This window comes from Lynx rufus, unplaced genomic scaffold (genome assembly GCF_022079265.1).
Source record: "Lynx rufus isolate CCGP_SWC_20201006 ecotype Redwood Valley unplaced genomic scaffold, mLynRuf1.p SCAF_9, whole genome shotgun sequence".
Classification (NCBI taxonomy): Eukaryota; Metazoa; Chordata; class Mammalia; order Carnivora; family Felidae; genus Lynx; species Lynx rufus.
This window is the reverse complement of record NW_025814897.1, coordinates 81,929,921-81,954,264: the sequence shown is the minus strand read 5'-3', so window position 1 is coordinate 81,954,264 and position 24,344 is coordinate 81,929,921. Positions and strand designations below refer to the sequence as shown.

The following is a 24,344-nucleotide window of genomic DNA, read 5'->3' as shown; positions in this document are numbered from 1 at the left end:
CAGTCTATGGTATTCTATTAGGGCAGCCCTAGCAAACTAACACACCATCCATCACTAGCCTGTCTTTGATGTCTGATGTCTTTGGGCTTTTAGGATCCCTTAAGATTTCAGTTATTCTCAGGGAAATCCCACTTTTAGATTCGCCTTCTCATCTGACTTCCTGTTCATGGCATTATGGAAATTTTGTATCTCCAGTCAAAAGTGTCCCCCTTCTGGGAAATATATCAAACTTTACATATAATGGCAGAATACAGACTATTTGGTGACTCACCCATAAAATGTAAGGTAAAGGAAACCAATCCTTTTCCCAAGTTTTAAAACTTCTCCTCGTTTGTCAGATGCTCCTGTGAGTCGTACTATGCCTACTTTCTTGAGGCTGGAGAGCCACTTGTATGCATGTTCATCATTTTTTAAAACATCTTCAAAATCCAGTGTAGGTAGCTGGAGCTCTGAGCCCCAGTACTGACATTCTGTGAACAAGAAAAGAAAGAAACCAGGTGGGGTTACATTGTGTTTATATAAAATGAGAATCTCTGAGAAGGGGCTAGTTCATTGAAGCTGACCTTTGATTTATCATGGAATTTACAGAATTTCAGTCATATAGGAATACCCAGGCTACCAGATTTTCTTCCCTGGAGACATGCCAATCTACTATATACCTCCTGCCTACCATTGCCTGACCCATGACAGGTATTCACTATACCTCATGTGTTGAGGTAATGTTTAACTTGTGATAGCTCTTGATCTGTATGTCCTTAGGGCTTCTCTGCCTGGACTCTGCTTGGAAATAATGCTGAAATATTGTGTGTTTTAATCACCAAGTAGCATTGCTCAACTCCAAATAAATGATGAAATCTGAATGATGGACTTAGAAGAGCATATGTGTATTTCTGGAGGTGGGAGGAGTGTTTGCCTTGGTAGGTACAACTTCTTCCTCTTACTTCACTTGATAAGAAGCTTTCTCTGAGGCCAAATCATTCTTTGGAGTCAACAAAAACAGTCCATAGGGACAAAAAAGTGAAAGGTGTGGTCATAGGATGCATAAAAGATGCATTTTATGTAGACTCTTTGATGATAATGCCACACCAGATAAAGTCAAATCCCTCATGATCAAATGCTCATAAAAAATGTTTACTTAAGAAACAGAAAGGAAAACAAAGGGAAGAAAATAATTTGCTTGCCAACCAGGCTCTCCTAAAGGAAGCGGAACGCAAAGATGTCATTTTGCCAAGGGAAATAACTCAGATATTAGCAACTGCATTCAGGAAATACCCAACTCTAGTTAATCCATTTGATTTCTTCATTTTTGGAAGAAAGTGTTTGCCTTAGGAAGGCAAACCTTCCTAACAAGTGACAGAATGAGATCTTACTATCTCAATTATCATCCTGAGCAATGCCTCAATCTTCTAACTGGGGGAACCTATGGCACGTTACAGAAAACAACTCCAAAGCCCCCACTTGAAGAATGAGGAATGGGTCAATGTTCCCATGCAGTAGTTGTAGACTGGAAATCATTCCCCCTTTGATGTCAACATGGCTGTTTCTGCAGACACAGGGATTTCTTAGGAGTCACATGGTACTTTACAAGTGAAAAGGTCCCAGCAGGTTCAGGAGGTCACTTCCTGAACTTCCACCAGCTAGTTAGCCACCAGCTAAACAGCCACATGCAGCTGGTACCGTGTGAGAGAGGACATGAACAGGGGGAAGAACACAGAGGCAGAGGGGCCTGGGTTTGCATCATTGGGTTGCATCTTGCCAGCTAGTTTCTTAGTGTCTTTTCTGAGCTGCCGCCTCTTGAGTTACAAAATGCCCATGGTTACATCTACCTTGCAGGTCATTTGTTGACCACGCAGTGAGATAATGCAAGTAGCCTCGTTCAGTGCCTGGCACATAGCAGACCAGTGCTGCTACTACCTCCAATGATAATAGCCAACATTTGCTGAGTACTTTCAAGATGGCGGGCACAGTGCTGGATGCTTCCCATATATTATTTCTTTTAATGTCCACAATATAAATATGCAATAGATGCTTTCAGCATTCCCAAACTATAGAAGAGGGAGCAAAGATCCAAGTCATGCAGAGCTAATGATTTGCAGAGCTGGTTAGTCAGATCCAGGCAACGAATTCCAAAGTCTGTAATTTTAACAACTACACATAAAATAAACAAGTGATGCCTTAAAATGCTGTTGTCGCATATGAGAGAACAGATGTGTGAATGTCTATTGCTTATTCTGTCCCTTATAAAGGAAATCTACTAGATAAAAAAGAAAGGAAAGCATGTTACAATTAGGACCACGTTGTCTGAACTTGTTTAAGCACTGGTGTTTAAAGGTAAACCCTGAATGTAACACTGAGTGTTAATTATGCTGGAATTAAAAAAAAAAAAGTTAAAGATAAACTTTGGCTCCTAGTCCTGATTTTAAATGCAGCAAAAAACATGATGAGTAGGTTTCATGGCACAACACTACAACATTGCTGTCCATCTTTTGTGAAATGAACCAAGAATTAAAAACCAGCTAGCTTCTCTTCTTTAATGTATGCCAGTGCATTTCAGGGGTCCACGCTGGTTTGCTTTTACTTAAGGCCATTATCACTTTCCAGAGAATGTCAGCGATGGTGTATCAGGGAAAAATAATACATAGAGATTGAAAAAGACATTTTCACAAGATGTAAATGTTTTAAAAACTTTGAGTTCGCATTTTGACTACTTTGTGGTTTCAAGGAGGATCTCCTTAGGGCACACACTATGTACATCTCTATACATTTATAGTATGTTTTAATGAGGTTTTGTTTCTACAGGAGTCATTTTCCCACTACAGAATCACCCACACACATGCACAGCTGCGCATGCAAACACACACTATTCTTTGTTTTAAAAGCACAGGATGAGTTAGGTTCTTTCAGTAAATATGTTGTTACTCTTTACATGTATAAAATTAACCATATTCACACTGGGACTCCAGTAGGAAGCAAGGCTGACTACACATAGCGTATCCTCCACAATTTCAGATTTATAAGAGTTGACTATCAGAAGGTGGTTACAATGCCTTTTAAGTTCTGCAAAGTTCACAATTTTCCAACAATAGCTCTCATCCTGGCACGCCCTAGGAAGTGCTTTACAAAAATCAGCAACCAGGGGCTACAGCTCATTATAGAACCTGTGTTCTACTGTGAGTCACTCATACACTCAGTCTGCTAAGTGTGATTTTTCAGAGATAACACAGTGACCAACCAGTTTCTAAATTCATCATAGCATCCACGATATAAAATACTCTACTTTGCAGGGAGAACCACATTTCAATAAATCCACCTAAAATCATTTCATGATATCTGCACAGAAACTTTAACATTGAAAACCCAGTTTAAAAGTGTTTCCCCAGTCTCTCCCAACTACAAAACATAACTACAGGGGACTCCGGAGAAAATACGTTTGACTAGAGTAAATCATTTGTCAGGTGAATACATTAAAAGCAAATTTAAACTTCACACTTGGATCTGGATACATAAACGGTATGGAAAATGACGGAATATTTAAGGCATGAACCACCCTTTCTAATTTAACTTATGGCCTTACTAATAAATACTTCCTTGAACATGTGCTTCACACATCATAAAATTTATGAACCAAGCTCCATGCTGGCTTTCAAGGAACCATTTGTACAAGGTTTCCTTTTCACAGGGAGGCATCGCATTCCTGGATCCTGAGTTGTATTTCAAAAAGAAAAGACACAAAGAAGCTCTTTAGTTAAAGATTCATGAGTACAGCATGCTGGGTTGCAATGTGTTATTTGGAGTTTAGAACCTTCTGTCCACCTGCACTGACCTGTGCTTTTGGCTCTGAAATAGCTCGTCTAATAGGCTGAAGATCAGTCAAACTCTTACTATCTTTTCCTGTAAATACTTGGCAGGGGCCCAGCCAAAACCAAAATCTGATCCCAGTAGAGGAAAAGTACCTCGGTGAAACTAGGACTTCGAGTCTCTTTTCTGTGCTAAGGGGATCCTGCGCCTTTAGACATTATTTTATTTCTTGTCGGGTGAACTTGACAGGTCTCAAGAATCTGATCACTTGTCCTCTCAGACTGAGATCTTCCAGAAGCTGACCTGAGATGAGGATTTGAATGCAAACAATGTATTAAGGAGGTATCCTGTGGAAGAACTAATAGAGGGGGAAGCAAGATAGAGAAGGAAGCCTCTGGAAACCACTAAAACTTTTTTTTAAGTGTATTTATTTATTTTGAGAGAGACGGAGACACAGAGAGACAGAGAACATGCAGGCGAGAAGCAAAGAGGAAGAGAGAATATCCCAAGCAGGCTCCACATCACCAGTGCAGAACCCAACGTGGGGCTTGGGCTCACAAACCACGAGATCATGACCTGAGCCCAAGTCAAACGCTCAACTGAGGAGCCACCCAGGTGCCCCAGAAAACCATTTCAATGAATGGTTAAGGGAACTGCTGGCCCTCATGGCAATACTGTACATGATACTGCACAGTCGTCCCACCCAGGGGCAAGGAAGCTGGGGCGTGCAGGCCACCCATGGCCACGCCTCATTGGCTGCTTCTCTAGGCATTCACTTCTGGGTCTTTCTGGCCTTCTCTGTGTGTTAGCCAGGCACGTTCCTCAGGCAGAGAAAGGCCTCTAGCAGAGTGTCAGGGTGGCAGTTGTGCACTAGAAGGTGGCAGGCGTGCATGAGAAGAGCACTGAGTGTCTGTGGCGGGGCACTCTGCGATGCCCTCCTTTGGGGTTTGTAAGAATGGGCTTGAAGGCTGTCTTCTGTGGTCCCTTGGCATTAAAACACACCTCAGTCACAGTGCTTACCACATTATGCTGAAATAAGCTTGCACTTATTCAACACATATTTGTTGAAAGCCTAGCTATGCAAAAGAGATCACATTTAGCGAATAAAAATAGATGTGATTGCTGCCCTTGGGAGGGAAAAAGTGACTAAGCAAGGAAGCAAATAAACACCTAAAAGTAAACATTGTCGCAAGTGCTATGGAGGTAACAAACGGGGTGAATGTCTTCCGGTAAACAGTAATTGGGAGCAAGATGGGGAGCATTTTTAGACCTGGCAGTTAAGGAAGGTCTCACAGAAGAGATGTTAAACTTAAGTCAGAGCCCAGGGGGTGAAAGAAGGCAGTTATGCAAAGGGCAGGGAGAAAAGAATCCCAGTGGGAGGGACAGTAGGAAGAGGGGGAATCTCTAATCTTGTTGGGGGAGTTCAGAGTTACTGGGCCTAGAACCCAAGCAAAGGGGAGGGTAACAGATTAAATGGAAAAGTAAGCAAGGGTCCATCAGGCAGGACTTCTCTCTCTCTTTCACTAGATTGTAAATTCCTTGCAAGGGACAGAGAGCATGTCCTATATGTTTATTTCCTCACCACTACTGCCCCCTTCTCTCCCCTCCCCCAACCCCAGCATATAGCCCAAGGCTGGCACCCAGTAGATTTTCAGAAAACTAATATGTTCTGTGTCCTAAACAAACCTTTGCCTTTTTTCCCTTTTGCTTGTTTTCTAATGAGGACTAGAGACTGGTAGCAACCCCTGAAAGTTGACTGTGTCTGAGTACTCTTTAGAATTTTAAAAGATGGAGAAATCCATAAAACCTTTTCCCTAGGTGATAATCTCACCAAACTCGAAAAGACTCCCCAAGGATGTATGAAACATGCTCCTACACAAATTTATGTTGCTTGAAAGGAGATAAATACGTTTTTGTTTTGGACCGTTAGATACCTGGTACCTGGTATATTCTATATGCTCAGCCCTATGACAACAGTGACCTTCTAGTTGGAGAAACCAAGAACACATAAAACCAGGCAGGGACGCTAAAAGGCCGGGTGTGAGCAGTACTTGAAAATAGAGCTAACATTTATCGAGCCCTTATGATTCCAGACACTCTCGTAAGCACTCTGTATGGATTAATTCATATAATCCTTACAACAACCCCATCGCAGAGGTTCCAGTATTATTCCCATTTTATAGATGAGGGGACAGGTCTAAGGATTTTCGATAATTTGTGCAATATCTCACAGCTCATACATGTCAGAGCTGGGAGGCCACACAAATAATTTGATTACAGATATTCCAAAATTCGGTTTTACCCTCTGCTCTTGCTGTGACTGTCCCCTCCGACATGCCTGAAAAGGTTCTGGAAAACCATCTTGATCCCTTTCAATTATGTACACTGCATGCATCTTCCTGTGGAGAAACCCATACTGGTTCCAGACGGCTCCAGCTGTCACAAGCTGCTTCTTTATGCTGAGGCACAGTCTACCTTTGTCGCCTTGCTTTTAGGTGCTAATTCTGTGCTCCATAATCACACAGTATATGACAGTCTTGGAGATGCATACAAAGACGGCTACTGTGCTAAGTTTTTCTAAGCCCAAATAGCTTTTTTATTCCCCAGGTTTTTCAAGTTTTATGGCTTTTGAGCCCTGCCCCTAGGCTCTCTGCTCTCCAATGTACGATGTGTTCTGAGTTTGCTGATGCTGTCCAACAGCACTGGTATCTTGAATCAGACGCAATACCATAGATGTGGTCTGGCCCATATCTGCATGGTGGGCTCACTACCACATTTGCATTCACGTGACTCAAATCCAATGAATCCTTTTTGGCTGTCTCAACCCTGTTAACTCCAATCAACTTTTCAGTCAGCGCAAGTGTGTAAAAATTGTCTGTCAGTTATGTCTTCATTTTCTGAAGCTAGCTCACTGAGAATGTGTGAAGCACATGTAGAGATGAAGATACAGGTCTAATTTGATAGGGACATTGTATCAGAGTTAATAGCTCGAGGTCTGAAGGTGACAGACCTGGATTCAATTCTGAATTCTGATACTTCCCATCTGCAAGCACTTCAGAAAGTGATACATTCTCAGGGCATTTGGGTGGCTCAGTCAGTTAAGCATCTGACTTCAGCTTGGGTCATGGTCTCACATTTCATGGGTTCAAGCCCCATGTCAGGCTCTGTGCTGATGAGAGCCTGCTTTTGATCCCCTCTCTCCCTCTCTGCTCCCCCCCCCCACTTGTGCCCTCTCTCTCTCTCTCAAAATAAGTAAATAAACTTAAAAAAAAAAAAGGAAATAATATACTCTCTCAGCTCAATTACTTCGTCTGGAAAATACAGGATGAAAATGACCTGCAGGGTTGTTATGAAATTTGAATGATATGCTATCTATGAACAACTTAACATGGTGTACCTGATTAAATCTGCACATGAACCAGAGCAGCCAGATGTGAACGTGGCTGAAGGAACACACACCACGATGACTGATCTTATTGCATGTCCCTAATGTCCGCTTAACTCTCTTACTAGCTGATCATTTCTCACATTCTCTAACCTCAAACCTTCCCCTCCCTCCTCCCACTTAGGCTCAGCTGTCAGCTTTGCCTTTTATTTCAGTGGAAAAATAGAACTCCGAAGAGAACTTCCAAATATTTCCACCACCATAGGCACCAACCGGCCAGTGTCCATGTCCTTATGGCACGTGATGTGTTGTAGATATATTTGTAAATTTACCAATGTGTATTACATATATATATATATATTACATATATATTTGTAAACTTGTCTTTCTCTACCGGACTGTCAACTCCCTATAGACAGAGTCTTTGTCTGTTTTGTTCACCACTTCATCTCCAACACCTAGAACAGTACCTGTTCTAAAACGTAGAAGACACATATTTGCTGAATGAATTCATAGTACATGGTGGGTGTTCAATAAATGACATCTTTATTAATATTAGTTATTTCCCAAGATTAGTTATTCCCCAGCTGGCTAGTGGGGAAGAGAGTCAAACACACAGATAATGACCATTCAGTGCAATAATTGCAGTGACACAGAGATAGGAGCCCACACGAATCGCAACCACCATACATACAGGTGAGAGTGATAGAATGGTATTTCATAGAACAGATACTCTTTAATCAAATCTTGACTCCGCTATGTATTGTCTCTTTGACTTTGGACTAGCTATTTAATTTCTATCGTTTTCCCCTTGTGTAAAATAGTTATAATGATGCTGCCTTTGTGAGGTTGTTGCTAGGACCAAATAGAGCAATAAATATTAGGTGCTGAGCTCAGTACCTGACACAGAGCAGTGCTTTTAAAAATGTAAAGAAGGAAGATTGGTGAAAGACTAGGAGCAGAGATAGAGCAAGAAGAGGGTGTATGATGTTGGTAGTTTAGACAGAGGGTTGGCGGTGGAGGCAGTGAGATGTGGATGGATTCTAGATTATTTTGATAATAGGGCTAATGGGTTTTCTCGATAGATTGGGTGTGTAGTAAAAGAGACAGAGGAGTCAAGGGTGATCCTGCTGCCAGAGAACTGGCGTTGCCTCAACTAAGATGGGAAAGAGTGGAGCAGGATTCTGTAAGACCATCTGCTCCCATCAGGGGGGCTGTCTTTCTGCTGGCTTCCTCATTTTTTCCTTATTGCTCCAAGGAAATCACTTTATAAATTCCTTTTTGGTTGTCCATCGTTTATTTGACCTGATCAATTTATTCTGGGCTAGAAGCTCCTATTATGTCCTATCGAAGATAGAGCTTAGAGATTCTGTGCTTCTTTCCTGTATGAACGCATTGTTCTCTTTAGATTCCTTCCCTTTATCTTCATTACTGAGATTATCTACTTTTATTTTTAGAATTTTTTTAATGTTTATTTATTTTTGAGAGATAGAGAGACAGAGCACAAATGGGGAAGGGGTAGAGAGAGAAGGAGACACAGAATCTGAAGCAGGCTCCAGGCTCTGAGCTGTCAGCACAGAGCCCGACGTGGGGCTCAAACTCACAAACCACGAGATCATGACCTGAGCCAAAGTCAGATGCTCAACTGACTGAGCCACCCAGGCACCCTGAGATTATCTACTTTTCAATGGTCATGAAATTGTAACTAGTTTGGATCAGGGATTTTTTTTTTTTCATCAAAGGATCTAGTTCGTACATGGAATATAATATATCTGCTAATGGCTGGCATTTTCATCTGTAGCAACCCTTAGCTAATAGATAACAGCCACTTTCTTCCAATTTCGCTGATCACCTCAGCTTCAGTAAACATTTCTACATCCCTGATTGGAATTAAGTTGATAGTTGCTCAGTCTTTTCACTGTCTTCCTTAAATTTATTTAAATGAAACTATCTGCCAGGTAGATGAAATTTTGGCTCAGACTTCAAACCAATGTCTGAGCGATTAAAATCCTTTTCATGACAACAGTTCACATCCAAGCCACTCTTATGTGTTTAGTCAGGAATAAGACATGATTATTCTCTATGTAAGGGGAACTCAAGCATAAGACTTTGTCATGCCACTATTGTTTATTTCCCCTTCTGTCCTTACCCAAATACTCTTTGCTACACCTCTGCTCCTATGTTCATGGCTGACTAAATTGGAGAAAAAAGGGAACAAGTACTTACATTTTATCATTTATTCTTCACATTCCAAAACTGAGAGTTATTGCTTTCTTTTTGTTTTGTTTTGTTTTAAATTTTTTAAATGTTTATTTATATTTTGAGAGAGAGAGAGAGGCAGACTGCAAGTGGGGGAGGGGCAGAGAGAGAGAGGGAGAGACAGACTCGGAAGCAGGCTCCAGGTTCTGAGCTGCCAGCACAGAGCCCGATTCAGGGCCTGAACCCACCAACCGTGAGATCATGACCTGAGCCGACGTCAGACAAACAACCCACTGAGCCAACCAGGTGCCCATGGTTTTTTGTTTGTTTGTTTGTTTGTTTTTTACATATGGAAAAAGTGAAGTTCAGGTCATTTATGAAACTAAGTCAAGTCATACAGCAGAGAGTCAAAGCCAGCTTTGCTGACTCCAAAGCCAGTTCTCATTACGTAACACAGTGTTGTTTCACAGGTGAAGAGTGGTCTCAACATACCACACTTCATTTTCTGTCTCGACAAATTCTAACAGAACTGTTTTTGAAAAACGTGTAGGTTTCCGTTGTTATGTTACAGGCTTGCATTTTAGTATTGCCGGGGAAATAAGGTCTATTTTCTGGGCTTTCCTTCTCATCTGTAGTTTGTAATTTGGCTTAGGGATAATATAAACAGAGGGTGGAATTGTTGGCAAAGGGCTTCACTGGGATGTGAGGTGGGTCTTCCAGAATGAATGGGTGAAGTCTGTCCAGACAGGAAGAATGGAATAAGTGATGGAGGAAACAGTCAGAGCTTGGACAAAAGTAGGGATCTACATGGATGTGGAGGGGCACCAGACTGTGGGATGTGGGCTTAAGAGTTTATCGTGCTGCAGTGAGACATTGGAGCAAGGGGGAAGGGAGATGAAGATAGGCATCAGGAAGAACACCTTGCAGGGCTGTGCAAGGTGGGTGTGAATAGAGGCCATGTTGTTTCAGTAAGCAGGCCATGAGATAATAAAAAGCTCCAACTAAGCTGTTGGCAAGAGGGACAACCTATGTAATTCCTTCCCCCATAACCTGTTGAGTATCAGTCTTCTCTGGGCAAGCGGGCAATGTGCATAGAAACCTGATGGCCAGTGGAAGAAAAGAAGAAAGAATTTCAATAGCAGAATTCTGCATTGTTTTTCTTTTCCTTTTTCTTTCTTTTTGTAAACTGATGTACTGTTCAAGAGGGTCAAGCCCCTCTCAAGGATGTTCTCTAGTTATTTATAGCTGCTTTTGAGAGAACAATGTGAAGATGAAGTGAGTATATATATAAAGTGCAACATTGCTTTTCACCCAACCTGGCACCACTTAAGAAGGTGAGTAGGTACCATTTCTATCTACAGATGAAGATTTGGGGCTATGGAAAAGTAAGTGGCTCAAAATCATAGACCTAACAAGGCCAAATAGGGTCAAGAGCACTCATATTTTAGTGCTATGTTGCTCTTTTGATTAAGACCAAAGTTACAGGTTGAGAAAAATACAAAATTTTGACAAAATAAATAAAGTTAAAGAATCCACTGAATGGAGTAGAGCTTAAAAATTATTATTTTTTAATTTACTAAGTTAGAAGTTAGACAAATTAACAGAATGTATAAATAGCAACATCATTTTTTGACATCTTTTTTTTCCTATAGGGATAAGACAATTGAAAAAACATCAATCAAATTTTTTTCCACTGACATATTTGAAAGTTTGGGATTGGAATTTCAAAAAAGAATTTTTTTGTGTGTGGTATTTAATTTCTCAAAATATTTTTAAAATTCTGAATGCTAGGTGATTGCTTTCATGTTTATTTAATAGAGAAATTAAATATAATTTAATAGATTTTTAATGTGATGATATTTCAAGGAAGAAATTTAAGTATAATGAAGATATCTATTATCCCAAAACTAATGTTTTGTGTTTAAATGTTCTGTCATCTTGAAGAAGCGAAGTGGAACCAGAAGTGAGAAGTAGTAGTTTTGTAGTCATTTGCCCTATCTTTTTTTTTGATGGGCAAATCTTCCAATGTGTAGGCACTAGCAAAGAGGACAGGTTAAGTATATAACTTATGTGTAGGTTTGGCAAAAGTGAGCCTGGCATATGAAGCAATCTAATTTCACTTCTTGAAATTATCACCATTTGGAATTTTCTAAATTTATAAATTCAAAATTTGCAGTCCAACTGCCATATGTTATAAAATTCACTCCTGGGCTATAAGAAAAAAACAAGCCTAGTTTGTGAGAAACTGAAGCTGTCACTCATTAAAGAAAGTCCACTCTACTTTTACTGTCTTTGAAAAAAAAAAAAAAGAAGAAAAGAAATAAATGTACTTTAGTGTAATAACAGAAAATCCCTTTTCCAAGAGTAAAAAACATTAGTATATTTTCCTTAATTTTGGAGAAAATATGAAAAGGAAATAGACTGTAATCACTCTTCCTTAAGATGCATTTGCTTTAGGCTCTTAAATATATGCTCAGACCTTTTCAAGGCTTTGAGACACCAGCTTTTTAAGGTCCTGCTCAGCATTAACATTAGCTGATGCAAGGAGGCTTCATTTTACGAAGTGGTTAACTAACTAAAAAATGATTTTTTTAAAAAAGAATATAATTAGTATTTTTTATCTAAGAATTTTTTTTTATATTTATCTATTTTCAAGAGAGAGACAGAGGGTGAGTGCGGGGTGTGCAGAGATAGAAGGAGACACAGAATCCGAAGCAGGCTCCAGGCTCTGAGCTGTCAGCACAGAGCCCGACTGGGGGCTCAAACCAACAAACCGTGAGATCATGACCTGAGACGAAATCGGATGCTTAACCGACTGAGCCACCCAGGCACCCCTTATCTAAGAATTTTTAAAAGTCATAAAAGAACATACAGCCTTTTAAAAAATGTTCTGTAACATATCCAGTTGTAAAATAGACTTATCTTGAATATTTATCTCTGAGGATGTGATTATGTGTTTTCTTGCTGGAAGTATGGATGGAGATAAGAAAAGGCGAAAGGAAGGAGACCTTAAAGTTCAGAAGTGAAAACTGACACTAGGCAGAAGGCTGTGGGAACAATGTCCGGACCAGTGGCATTGGCTGCGTCTAGGGCACCAGGCTCTTCTCAAGCAGGGAGGCTCCTGTCTTGTACTCGCTGACAGGACAAGGGCAGCTCCATCCCATGTAGGGACTTTAGACTCTTTAGACATGATGCCCAAATTTATCAGGTACAGTGCAGAAATCAAGGGGGATAATAAATGGTATGTAATCCAGAGAACACATTGGAAGACATCAATATGGCACAGAGGACAAATGAAGTGAAGTACACAGACGTTCAAGACACCTGTATTCATTTTATAAAAATCCCAAAGACATTTCTCTGAAAGTCAGTAGGTCCGTGGGCAAAACAGAATAGAGACTCTTCTTAAACATATGAAGACTTTGAGTGTGTCTCCCACCTATGTGTCAGAGTGTGAGCCTGGGTAAGGGCAGGAAGGGAATGTTGACTAGGTCTTTCTTTGGGAAGGAAAGGCATTTGGGTACCTGATGTGGTGGGCTGATCATTCTGATGCAGCTGTTTTTTAACAGAGCTGTTCTGAAGCCACTGACCTGGCAGCCCAGATACAGTGGGGACATTCTAAGGCAGCCTGAAGAAACAAGCTCCCAGCCCTTTTTATAATTACCAAGTAATATATGAAGCAAAGACCCTCACTCCATCCCTGACTTGCACTGCAGACTCCTACCCCTGGGGGTTCAGGAATGGCCAAACTATGGGGCAAGATTTAGGGACGGGGTGAATTGTCATTTGGGAGTTAGACACACTTATTGTGTTCACTACTTGCCGAGTAAAAAAATAGTGATCTTTGCTTTTTTGACAAATCTCTGTAAAAATAGCCTCTGCACCTGACCTACTCTGTTCTTTGTGTCATAATAAAAATCTTCATCTTCAAGGAAACACATGACCTTCTGCAAGAAAAGGGGAGCTCTGCTTCCCCCCCCCCCCCCCCGCCTTGTGAAAGGCATAGAGGTTCTACAGGGTCCTGACAGTTACAGAGAGTTTTGACTCCCTTTTGTGGAATGTTCCTTTTGAAATAAAAGAGGGGCTGATGGCTATAGACTGATGGCAGATAGCTATGGACTAGTTAAACGGACAGGTAAAGACTTGCTCTGCTGTATCAAATTGAGGGGAAATGTTCTTTTCTGATTGTGCAATGTACTCAGTCCCTGGGCTGCTGAGAAAAGTGAGTGGCCTGCTTCCATTGAAAAAAAGATTTTCTTCAAATTACAATCTTTTAAACCTCAATTTGAAATAACAAATATTATTAAAGTCAGAGAATAGTGTACAAATATTTCAGTACAAATTCAAAGAGGTAGGAAAATGAGTACTCATTCTGAAACTGAATGTTAATGGAAAGAACAAATATTTAGGTTCATATATGAAAGGTCATGCTATATATAGATTTTTCCCATTTCAGTCTTATCAATTATATTCTGGGAATTTTGCATCTTGAAGTTAAACACAAAAATTAGTGTATAATTATTTCTTTTTCTCATGTTGATTTATTTTTGGGAGAAAGACAGAGCTCAAGCCAAGTAGGGTAGAGAGAGAGAGAGACACAGAATCTGAAGCAGGCTCCAGGCTCTGAGCTGTCAGCACAGAGCCCAATGCAGGGCTCAAACTCACGAGTTGTGAGATCATGACCTGAGCTGAAGTTGGATGCTTACCAACTGAGCCACCCAGGCCCCCTAATGTATAATCATTTCAATTTGACATGGAAGCTAAAATACAATTACTTTTTTTAGTTTATTTATTTATGTTGAGACAGAGAGAGAGACAGAGAGCCTGCTCTTGTGTGTCAGCTGGGGAGGGACAGAGAGAGAGAATCTCAAGCAGGCTTAATACTGTCAGCGCAGAACCTGATGCAGGGCTCCATCTCATGAACTGTGAGATCATGACCTGAACCAAAATCAAGAGTAAGATGCTTCCAATGTTCATAGCAGCACTCTCAACAATAGCCAAATTATGGAAAGAGCCTAAATGTCCATCAACTGATGAATGGATAAAGAAACTGTGGTATATATACACAATGGAATACTATGTGGCAATGAGAAAAAATGAAATATGGCCTTTTGTAGCAACGTGGATGGAACTGGAGAGTGTGATGCTAAGTGAAATAAGCCATACAGAGAAAGACAGATACCATATGGTTTCACTCTTATGTGGATCCTGAGAAACTTAACAGGAACCCATGGGGGAGGAGAAGGAAAAAAAAAAGAGGTTAGAGTGGGGGAGAGCCAAAGCATAAGAGACTGTTAAAAAACTGAGAACAAACTGAGGGTTGATGGGGGGTGGGAGGGAGGGGAGGGTGGGTGATGGGTATTGAGGAGGGCACCTTTTGGGATGAGCACTGGGTGTTGTATGGAAACCAATTTGTCAATAAATTTCATATATAAAAAAAAAAAAGAGTAAGATGCTTAACCAATGGAGCCATCCAAAAGCCCTTAAAATACAATTACCTTAATAAAAATCTTCATATTTCCAATGTTTTATTACAGTTTTCAATTTTCATGCATTTGTCTGGAAACATTTACACGCTAGGCTTCAGCTTTTAAATTGGTGGAGAATTGAGAACAAGTTCAGGAACCTCTTGTCCTACAGGTCAATATATGTTTCTCTTAAATACAAATTCTTCCCCATCATCTCTGCTACTTCCCTAGGCTAAGTTCTCAGTGCTTTTTGTAGGACTATTTCTAGATCGTGCTATGGTTACCCTCCTCCCTGTCACTCCCCACTCCAGTCTACCCAATACAGATGACCATGACCAAACATTTCTGATAAAGATATAATCATTCCACTCTCTTTTGTAAGATAGATAGAAACCAAGGACCAAAGGGGCTACTGGGGGAGGGGAAAGCAAAATCACAGAAAGAGGAAGATAAGAAGACAGTCACGAGCTTTGTAAGCATTTGAGAAATTATATACATTTGGTCAAAATCAGAATGGATATAACTCTGAATATGTAAAATGCATCTGAAAGAAAATAAAGCAAACGTCTTAAACTTATAAAGATATTAAACTCATTTCTCTGGCCGTATAGGAAGAAAATCAGCCTGGGAAATGAATGGAAAGGAATACACCTGATTTCTATGTTGTGAAAATGTCCTTGCGGAAGGTTTTGGACTGAGCTCCTTAGTAGGGCACTGAGGCCGCTTCATGGTTAGGCACCTTCCCTATTCCCTGTGGCTTTAATGATTTTAACTTCACCAATATTAAACTAACTGGTGTTTCCTAAGGCTACCCTGCTATTTCACACTTCCATGATTTTCTACATGCCCTTTTCTCTGTCAAGAATTTCCTTGCTGTCTTTGCCTGACAAACTGATTCTTTAAAATCCAGCTCACATATTCCTGGCTTCAAGGATTATGTTTTTGTCTCTTCAGATTCCTTCCTCTGTGTTATGATTAACCTTCTTTGCATGCTTTCTTGCACTGAAATAATGGATTGTACTTATTTCTTTTCATGGCTAGGGTCCCCCTCCTAGACATGATAAATCCTCAAGGACAGAATTGGTGTCTTTTTTTTTTTTAACTTGGTATTTCCTTAAGGAGCTTCCTGAACAAAATAGATGCCCAATATATGTGCAACCGGATCAAAATTTATGATGGAATGACTATTATCCACATCGAGTCGTTTCTGGCTGATCATCATGTCTTTTCATTTTCGAATTTGACAGCTAATGCCAAGGGAAGATCAAGGAAAAGTGGTTTGCATCTTGATGCCAGATTTTAAAATTTTTTTTTTTTTTTTTTTAACATTTATTTTTGAGACAGAGAGAGACACAGCATGAATGGGGGAGGGGCAGAGAGAGAGAGGGAGACACAGAATCGGAAGCAGGCTCCAGGCTCTGAGCCATCAGCCCAGAGCCCGACGCGGGGCTCGAACTCGCGGACCGCGAGATCGTGACCTGAGCTGAAGTCGGACGCTCAACCGACTGAGCCACCCAGGCGCCCCTGATGCCAGATTTTAAAAGTCTTTTCTAACTCTAAGGAAAGAGCAGAAGAGGTAACATGGCCACTGAGGATGAAAAACAAAATCCTTCCACAAGTGTAACAGAGTTTGTTTACATGTTCTGGAGTATAAATGTTTGAAAATAAGTGATGGCAGTTCAATAAGGTGTCAAATTCTACAGGCAAAGAGCCAGAGAAGCAATACTCCAAAAATGGCCCATTGCTTTCTCCTTTACCCCACCAACTGCACAGCTCGGGGATATATTTTAAAAATCTGATCTTGTTTTAAACCATTAAAGTATTTTCCAGTGTCTAAATAGCAGCCAGTTCTCCTTATATTATTCATGACTGCTGCTGTCAGTGTGACTGGGTTTTTCCACAACTTAACTGAGTGTAGTATCATTTCCACTTTGCTACTGCCTGATAGTACTGAGAAATATAAGCTATAAAAATGCATTCATCAAGAAATATTAATGGAGGAGGGTGGCTGTGTCTTTTTACAATGCTTAAAAGCCTAAGTTGTAATAATAAAAAGTTGGCTTTTATTCCCTGAAATAATCAAAAGAAGAACTTGAAGGAAATGAAAGCAAAATCCAACAGGATTACAAAATTAGGGCAGAGTGAAGGAAAAATATTTTGAGTACCAGAAGAAATCTAAAATAAATAAAAAATAATAATACATTTGTGAAACTGCTGTTTGACCCAGACAATTGCTACTCAGTTATGTAACTGGAGACTCCTTGAAGTCTCTGTACTCTCACTGGGGAAAGGCAGGATAAACATCTTTTTCTGGATACCTATCTGGATTCCACCAGCTAGCTGGGCTACGTAAAGAAGACAGTGAATTCCTGGTGGTTTAGACAGAAAGCACCAGAGCAAAACCTTGACAGTTGTCCGAATGATGAGATAAGGCCATGGAGGAACCTAGTTCTTTTTTTTTTTTTTAATGGTTTTATTTATTTTTGAGACAGAGAGAGACAGAGCATGAGCAGGGGAGCGGCAGAGACAGAGGGAGACACAGAATCTGAAGCAGGCTCCGGGCTCTGAGCTGTCAGCACAGAGCCTGACACGGGGCTCGAACTCACAGACTGTGAGATCATGACCTGAGCTGAAGTTGGATGCTTAACCAACTGAGCCACCCAGGCACCCCAGAGGAACCTAGTTCTTGACAACACCAGTCTATGCCTGAATAGGAAGGGAACAGTATCATGCCCTATTTTTTTTTTAAAGTTCATTTATTTATTTGAGAGAGGCAGAGACAGTGCAAGTGGGGGAGGAGCAGAGAGAGAGAGAGAGAGAGAGAGAGAGAGAGAGAGAGAATCTTAAGCAGCTTCATGCTGCCAGCACAGAGCCTGACACAGGGCTGGAACTCAAGAAACCACAAGACCATGACCTGAAAGGAAACCAAGAGTTGGATGCTTAACCAACTGAGCCATTCAGGTGCCCTCATGTACTATTGATAACCATAGAACAAGGTGAAACTGTGTGGTTCAAGCTAATTAATTAGTAACATCTCTACACCCAGTAAACTGTTGCAAATCTCTCATTTAAAACCACCTATTATACATGTTTGAGAATTTCAGATCTGAAAGGAGTCAGGTGAAATCTCTGTTTTGGTGTCACAGATTTCAACAGGGCCAGTCCAATATATCTAGTTAACAGTAGAAAAGAAAGTTCAAGGATAATTGCCTTGTTAGTGTATTTGTAGAAGTCAAGTTCTACTAAATATATAAGAATCATGATATTTTTAGAATCTGCCTTTGACTCACATAGTTTATGATACAAATCTTCAAACCATACAGAGAGCAAATAATTAACTTTCTACCTGAATTAAGTACTTCTTTTGTTCTGTCTCTCAGCTCAAGAATGAAGCCTTTTTCCACCGAATCCAACTATTGCAGATTTTCGGAACATTTTTGTGGTCACAGATTCTCTTGAGACCCATTGAACTCTCCCCACACAGATTTGCTGTGCACATGCATGCACACACACACATGCTCCCATGCACACACAACACTGTGCACATAATTTCACTGGGCTCCGGGATCACATAATTTTATCTGTGGATACCAGGTTAGGAGTTCCTGTTGGGTTGGTTTTGTGTTGTTCTGGCTTTAGATAAAATTAAGAAGGGCGAGACTGCCTTTGGTTCATCCCTCTCCTTTGCCGTGGACACTCAGTGTCTCATGTCTCGTGTGCCAGGTTTCACATTAGAGGACAAGGGTACCAGTATTCTGTACTTTGCCTTTTTCTGCCTCTTTTGAATGTCCAGAACTCCTCTATATTTTCTTTCATCTCTACCCAAATGATATGTGTTTGGTAAATCATTAAACATCCTGCCTAAATTATAATAATGTTTTAACCAAGGCACAAGGGTTTATATTTGCTTCTGAGCAAATATCTTACCATAAGAGTTTTAAAAGACATTGAAGACCATGGCAAGGTTACCTGGCAAAAATAATTCTCTTTGGAGTTTTTCTCTGGCCTGCTGTGAAAAACATCTTTTCTTCAGCCAGTCAGCTTCAAATTCACTGTAATGCTCATTTGGCCACGTGATATAAACCTTATAACACAGAAAGCAGATATCACCTATATGTATATTATGCTTCTATGTACTTTGGTTCATTATTGCTCTGTTTTTTTTTTATTTTTTTTTTAAATTTTTTTTTTCAACGTTTATTTATTTTTGGGACAGAAAGAGACAGAGCATGAACGGGGGAGGGGCAGAGAGAGAGGGAGACACAGAATCGGAAACAGGCTCCAGGCTCTGAGCCATCAGCCCAGAGCCTGACGCGGGGCTCGAACTCACGGACCGCGAGATAGTGACCTGGCTGAAGTCGGAGGCTTAACCGACTGCGCCACCCAGGCGCCCCATTATTGCTCTGTTTTTTAATGTTAATTTAAGATAAGCAGGGGATCCACCTAGCCCTTACTTCTTTTACTTTTTACTCTATTTTTATTTTCACTTATGTACTCACACGCATACAATACTCTTTTGGAAGACAGGAGAACTGAAAGCCAAAGTGATACATCTGAGCTCTGAGGCCCCTTAAATATCACAGAAAAAGTAAAATGTGACTCGATCTGAAGTTCTCGTTCTGTATCTCCTAAATCTGTTGTTTCCCAAATTTCTGTGATGACTTAAAGTGAGCTATTACTGAATTTAATATTCCTTCCAAGAGTATCAGAATGAGGAAATGATGAGGAGGAGGCAGATCATAATGATAAATGACAACAGCACTCTGAGTGCATCCTGTGTAACGAACACTACAGGCATAACTCCTCTAGTCCTCATACAACTCTAGAAAGAAGGTACTACTCTTATTCACATTTTCCAAGCGAGGAATGTCTGAGTAAATATTTCTAAGGTCACACAGCTGGCAAGCGGTGAACCCTGGGAGTAAAGTCCTTCAGTTCAGATAAAGACAAGAGGGGGAAGAGCCATGAGCTAGCTGTCACATTTGCTTTTCCGAGAACTATCCTCGTCACTTTGGAAGAGAGAAACACAGGCTGGTGGTCACATCTACTTGGTGGTTTTGAGAGGCTTGTTTTCCAGAGTTCTAGAGCAAGCCTTGCATATCGACTCACTCATTTGACTAAAACTACAGTCGTCGATACAAGTTTTTCAGTGTTCACTGCATGCCGGACACTGTGTTAAACATTTTTACCCATATTACCTCACTGAATTCTCATGTAATCTCTACAAACAAGTTCTGTCAGTATCCCTATTTTACAGATGAATAAACAGAGGCCCAGAAGCACTCTTGTTATTATAGAGATAGTTTGTGTCTTCAGGGCAGTTCACGAAATTCCTTCACGGAAAGAATAATGAGCAATACTGTAAGTTTTATTAAAAACAGTAGTAGTGATAAAACTACGAACAACAATAACAGAAGCTTCCATCTACTGAGCATGCTTGCTTTGCCCCGAGCACTACACAAACATGGTTCTCTGTGTAGTTATAGACATGATCAAATGGAACATAATCCCTTCTTTAAGTTATTGGACAGTAGCCCCTTCAATGAACTGGGGAGATAAAGGAGAGATAATTTAGAGATAATTACCTTTTTTCTGTCAAACGTCAAGCCTTTAATACCAGTGTTCACATCAAGAGCTTCGATGAGAAGTTTCCGTGCTTTTGCGGAATCCAGGTAGCAGTCGGGGCACTGGCAATTGTCTCTCAGCCATACAGCAGGGTAGAGAGACTCCGCGCCATCATGCCAGAAGATACGCAACGAGTGAGCCCCATCCACCACTTCTGCCTTTTGGATGGCACAGTGCATGTTTCTGGTTCTTGCAGGTAAATCCTGTCAGCTGCCTGCTGTGACAAATCTGCGTTAAAAGGAACCTCAGGCGGCTCAAGTCTGAACTTGACTTCTAAGAGTGTGAACAATTCAAGTGGACTCTGGCTCCTGCTGTTCAGTCAGCTGCCAGAGTCTGCGGCTTGACTGATCAATGCTGGGACCTTTGTTCTGATGAGAGTATCTCGTATGCTGTAAACAGAAACACAGTGACTGAAAGTACATAAGATAAACATGCTGAATCAGGATCCAGATGAAAAGAATTCCTTGTTTCTTCCAGAAATTTTAGATAATAAGTTCAGAACCAGTGACATAGGCACTTTGATAATTATGTTTGCATGAAAGCTCTGAAAATTTTTTTAAAGGAGAAAAACACTCCACAAATTGGAAGTATAACTAATCATACCTGTGCTATTTTAACTGACATCCAATTACACAAGCCTTTTGCAAAAAAAAAAAAAAGTGTTTTTATGATACTAAATTAGTAAACTTGGTCTACTGAGGGAAATTTTAATGCAATTATTGATTGTAACAGATACTATAATCTGGTACATTGTGCCATTTCTATCCTACCATTTGCTTTTTGACTAATACAATTCATTTTCTAAGTGCAGTATAAAAGTTCCCAGGCTCTGCAGGCTTCCCATTCTCATCTTGCTTGATTTGTTCTCTGGGATTTTCTGTTTTGATATAATGGACCTCGATATTTTGGCTCATTTAATCTAAACCTTTACTGGGTATTTTTATTAACCTTCACTTTACTTTGGAATACATGACTTCTTTTTAGTAAGAAACACACCAAATTTGAGGACATGAAGTATGTATAGGAAAGGGAAAAGAAGCGAAAAGAGGCACAAGGTATTATGGACTGAGTACATCAGTGTTGATTACGATTCCATCAATGACCACATATTTGGTTTTCAGAAATTGTGTCAGTGCTCTGAATTTCACTTTCTTCATACATTATTTTCCAGGACTCTAAACTTACATGGGAGAAATAGAACTTACATGGACAATGTAGAATTTATGTGGAAAAAGTAGACCTTCTTAACTTGTTCCATATAACGATTAGCCCATCATTAGTAGAAGGTGACATGTGATGATAGAAAGAAGACTTCATTGCCTTGGGATGAAGGGGAGGCACACACACATACACATGCATACACAGAGTGACTGTGTAACAATTCCCTTCTAAGTACCAGGCACTGCAATAGGCACCGGAGGGTTCAATGACAAGCAGAATAAAATATGAAAGACGGAAAATAGCTCTCTTTATTCGCTCTTATATATACAGTTAAACTTATTCAAATAATACTAATCTTCTTTTTAAAAACATTTATTTATTTATTTGTTTGTTTGTTTGTTTAGTGTGTGTGTGAGAGAGAGAGACCATGAGTGGGGGAGAAGGGCAGAAAGACAGAGAGAGAGAGAGAGAGAGAGAGAGAGGGAGAGAGAATCTTAAGCAGGCTCCATGCTCAACACAAGCCTGACTTGGGGCTCAACCTTACGACAGTGAGATCATGACCTGAGCCAAAACCAAAAGTCGGATGCTTAACTGGACTGAGCCACCCAGACACTCCATAAGCATCTTCTTTGTGTCTGATATGCTGCACCAGAAAGTTCAAAGATTACCATGAAGTTCCAGAGTTCAAGAAGAAGTGAGATGATTATGAAAGTAAACAGGAAAATACGGCTTGGTCCAAATGGCACTAAGAGCTGTCTGAGAGGTTCCAGGACACTTGCTTAGAGAAGACGTCTATTTGAGGAAGTCTTACAGGATGTGATCAATGCTTCTGAATGCATACTAATTCCTTGTTCCTCTAGACACCCATATGGAGATGTGGCCACATTTACCAGACATGTGGTTATACCAAGTCTTCTTCTCTTTACAAGGCTATGTTTTATCAGTGGGTGGCAAGCAGATGAGAGATAGAGAAGATTCTGGTTTCAAAGCAAATAAACACCAACCTGGATGATGGAATGTCCACAGGCAAAACAAAGCAGGAAAAAATGCATATATGTATGCTAATTTGTTTACCTTGTTATTCTTTTTGCTACTTAACCTGATGTATTTATAAACTGATGGATTATTCATTTGCTAAAATTACTTGCCAAGAATCAAAGGCAAAAGGTACCTCAAAATATCAACACACACAAAATAAACATATGTAGCTTTCAAGCTCACCCTCTTTATACTGAGAACATAGCTATCTTTTAAAATACATTTTTCATATTGGTCCTGGCCTGATTTTTCAAAACAGCACAGGATGTATTTATCCCCCTGTAATAGTTCTTCAATTACAATGGACCATAATCAAGTGCTTTTTCATCCCTTCTCTTCTCTAAATCTACTCAACTTTTCAGCCTTTGCTTTATAATATGTGATCTCTAGATTATGTACTTTTCAGGGTGCAATTTCCAGTTTACAAATGTCCTTCAAAATGTGTGTCTTCGAATTATACAATATAGAACAGATAGGATATTTCTAGTATAAAAAAGAAAAATTAATACCTTAATGAAGAAAGAAGGTTGTCTTTCTTTCTTTCTTTCTTTCTTTCTTTCTTTTCTTTCTTCTTTTTTTTTTTTTTTTGCCTTGAGAGTTTGGAAGCATAGTGGCAATTGTTTACAGGATCTTACAAAAGAATAGCTAGTTTGGTTGTACAATAAGAATATTGGTTTTAATTATATTGATGGTAAGATTACAATATTAGTAAGAGTTTACATTTACCAAATGCCTTCTTCATGCCACTCATATTTGAAGTGCTTTACATACAATGACTCATTGGATATTCATTACAACTCAGTGAAAAATGTACTGCAATTACCTGAATAAGCCACAGAAAAAAGAGGTTAGGGGATATTAGCACACCGATGATAGTAGAACCCGTCTTATGTTCTCCAAGGGAGTAAGACAATTAAGAAAAAAATAAATCCGCTTCATTTATGTTTATCATCAAAATTCCATGTATGTTGGTGTATACTCGAGACCCAACTCATTTTCCAAAATGTGTTCATTAATGAGTTTGAAAATGTTGTGGTTCAAAGGATTTTTATAAAACTAGAACTTGATACATTGATTCTTAATGGATACATTGTTTGAAGGGCACATTTTCCACCATAATAAACATTGTCCCTGTGCTTAAAGATGGCACTATGCCCATATCCCACTTACTGTTGAAGTGGTAACACCTACAGACATCTGTACCAACAAACACTAATTACATTCCAACCTGCCATTTGAAGCCTTCCACCTCTCTCTTTTTTCTTTCCTTCTTCTACTTAACATGTTTGAACTGCAGAGGAAAAAGCACACTTCCAGATATAGGGAAACCTGACTCTTTTCCCCCAGCCTGCTTGGCCAAATGGATATCCTGAGGAGGGTTATTTCAAGAGAGGAGGTGTCATCAGGACCAGGGGCTGATGGGAGTTGCCCGAGGCACATGGGAGAGTGTGGAAGAACTGGAAAAACTTGGGTGTTGCTGAAGGTAAGTTGTTTGGGTATCTGTGAAGGAACCTGTTGGGTCATTTCTACTCTTCACTATCCTTTTGTCAGTTTGTGACACATGTGAATGATAATCTAAACAAAAGCAGGGAGAAATGGGAAAATGGTTTCCCTCTTTAACTTATCTTGGTTTATTTCAACCTCTATTGCAGCAAATGCAATGAACATTC

At 40.0% G+C, this 24,344-nt stretch overlaps 1 protein-coding gene across 1 annotated transcript in view; it reads right to left on the bottom strand.

Moving 5' to 3' along the window:
- Positions 1-20,654, bottom strand: part of BBOX1 (gamma-butyrobetaine hydroxylase 1) — a 52,756-nt gene extending 32,102 nt beyond the window's left edge. Inside the window, exons 1-3 of the mRNA XM_047070086.1 lie at positions 20,436-20,654; positions 18,820-18,934; positions 272-470 (exon numbers count right to left, since the gene is read on the bottom strand). Of these exons, the coding sequence (XP_046926042.1) occupies positions 272-470; positions 18,820-18,934; positions 20,436-20,654 (533 nt within the window). The remainder of the gene's footprint in view (positions 1-271; positions 471-18,819; positions 18,935-20,435) is intronic.
- Between the last annotated feature and the right edge of the window lie 3,690 nt (positions 20,655-24,344).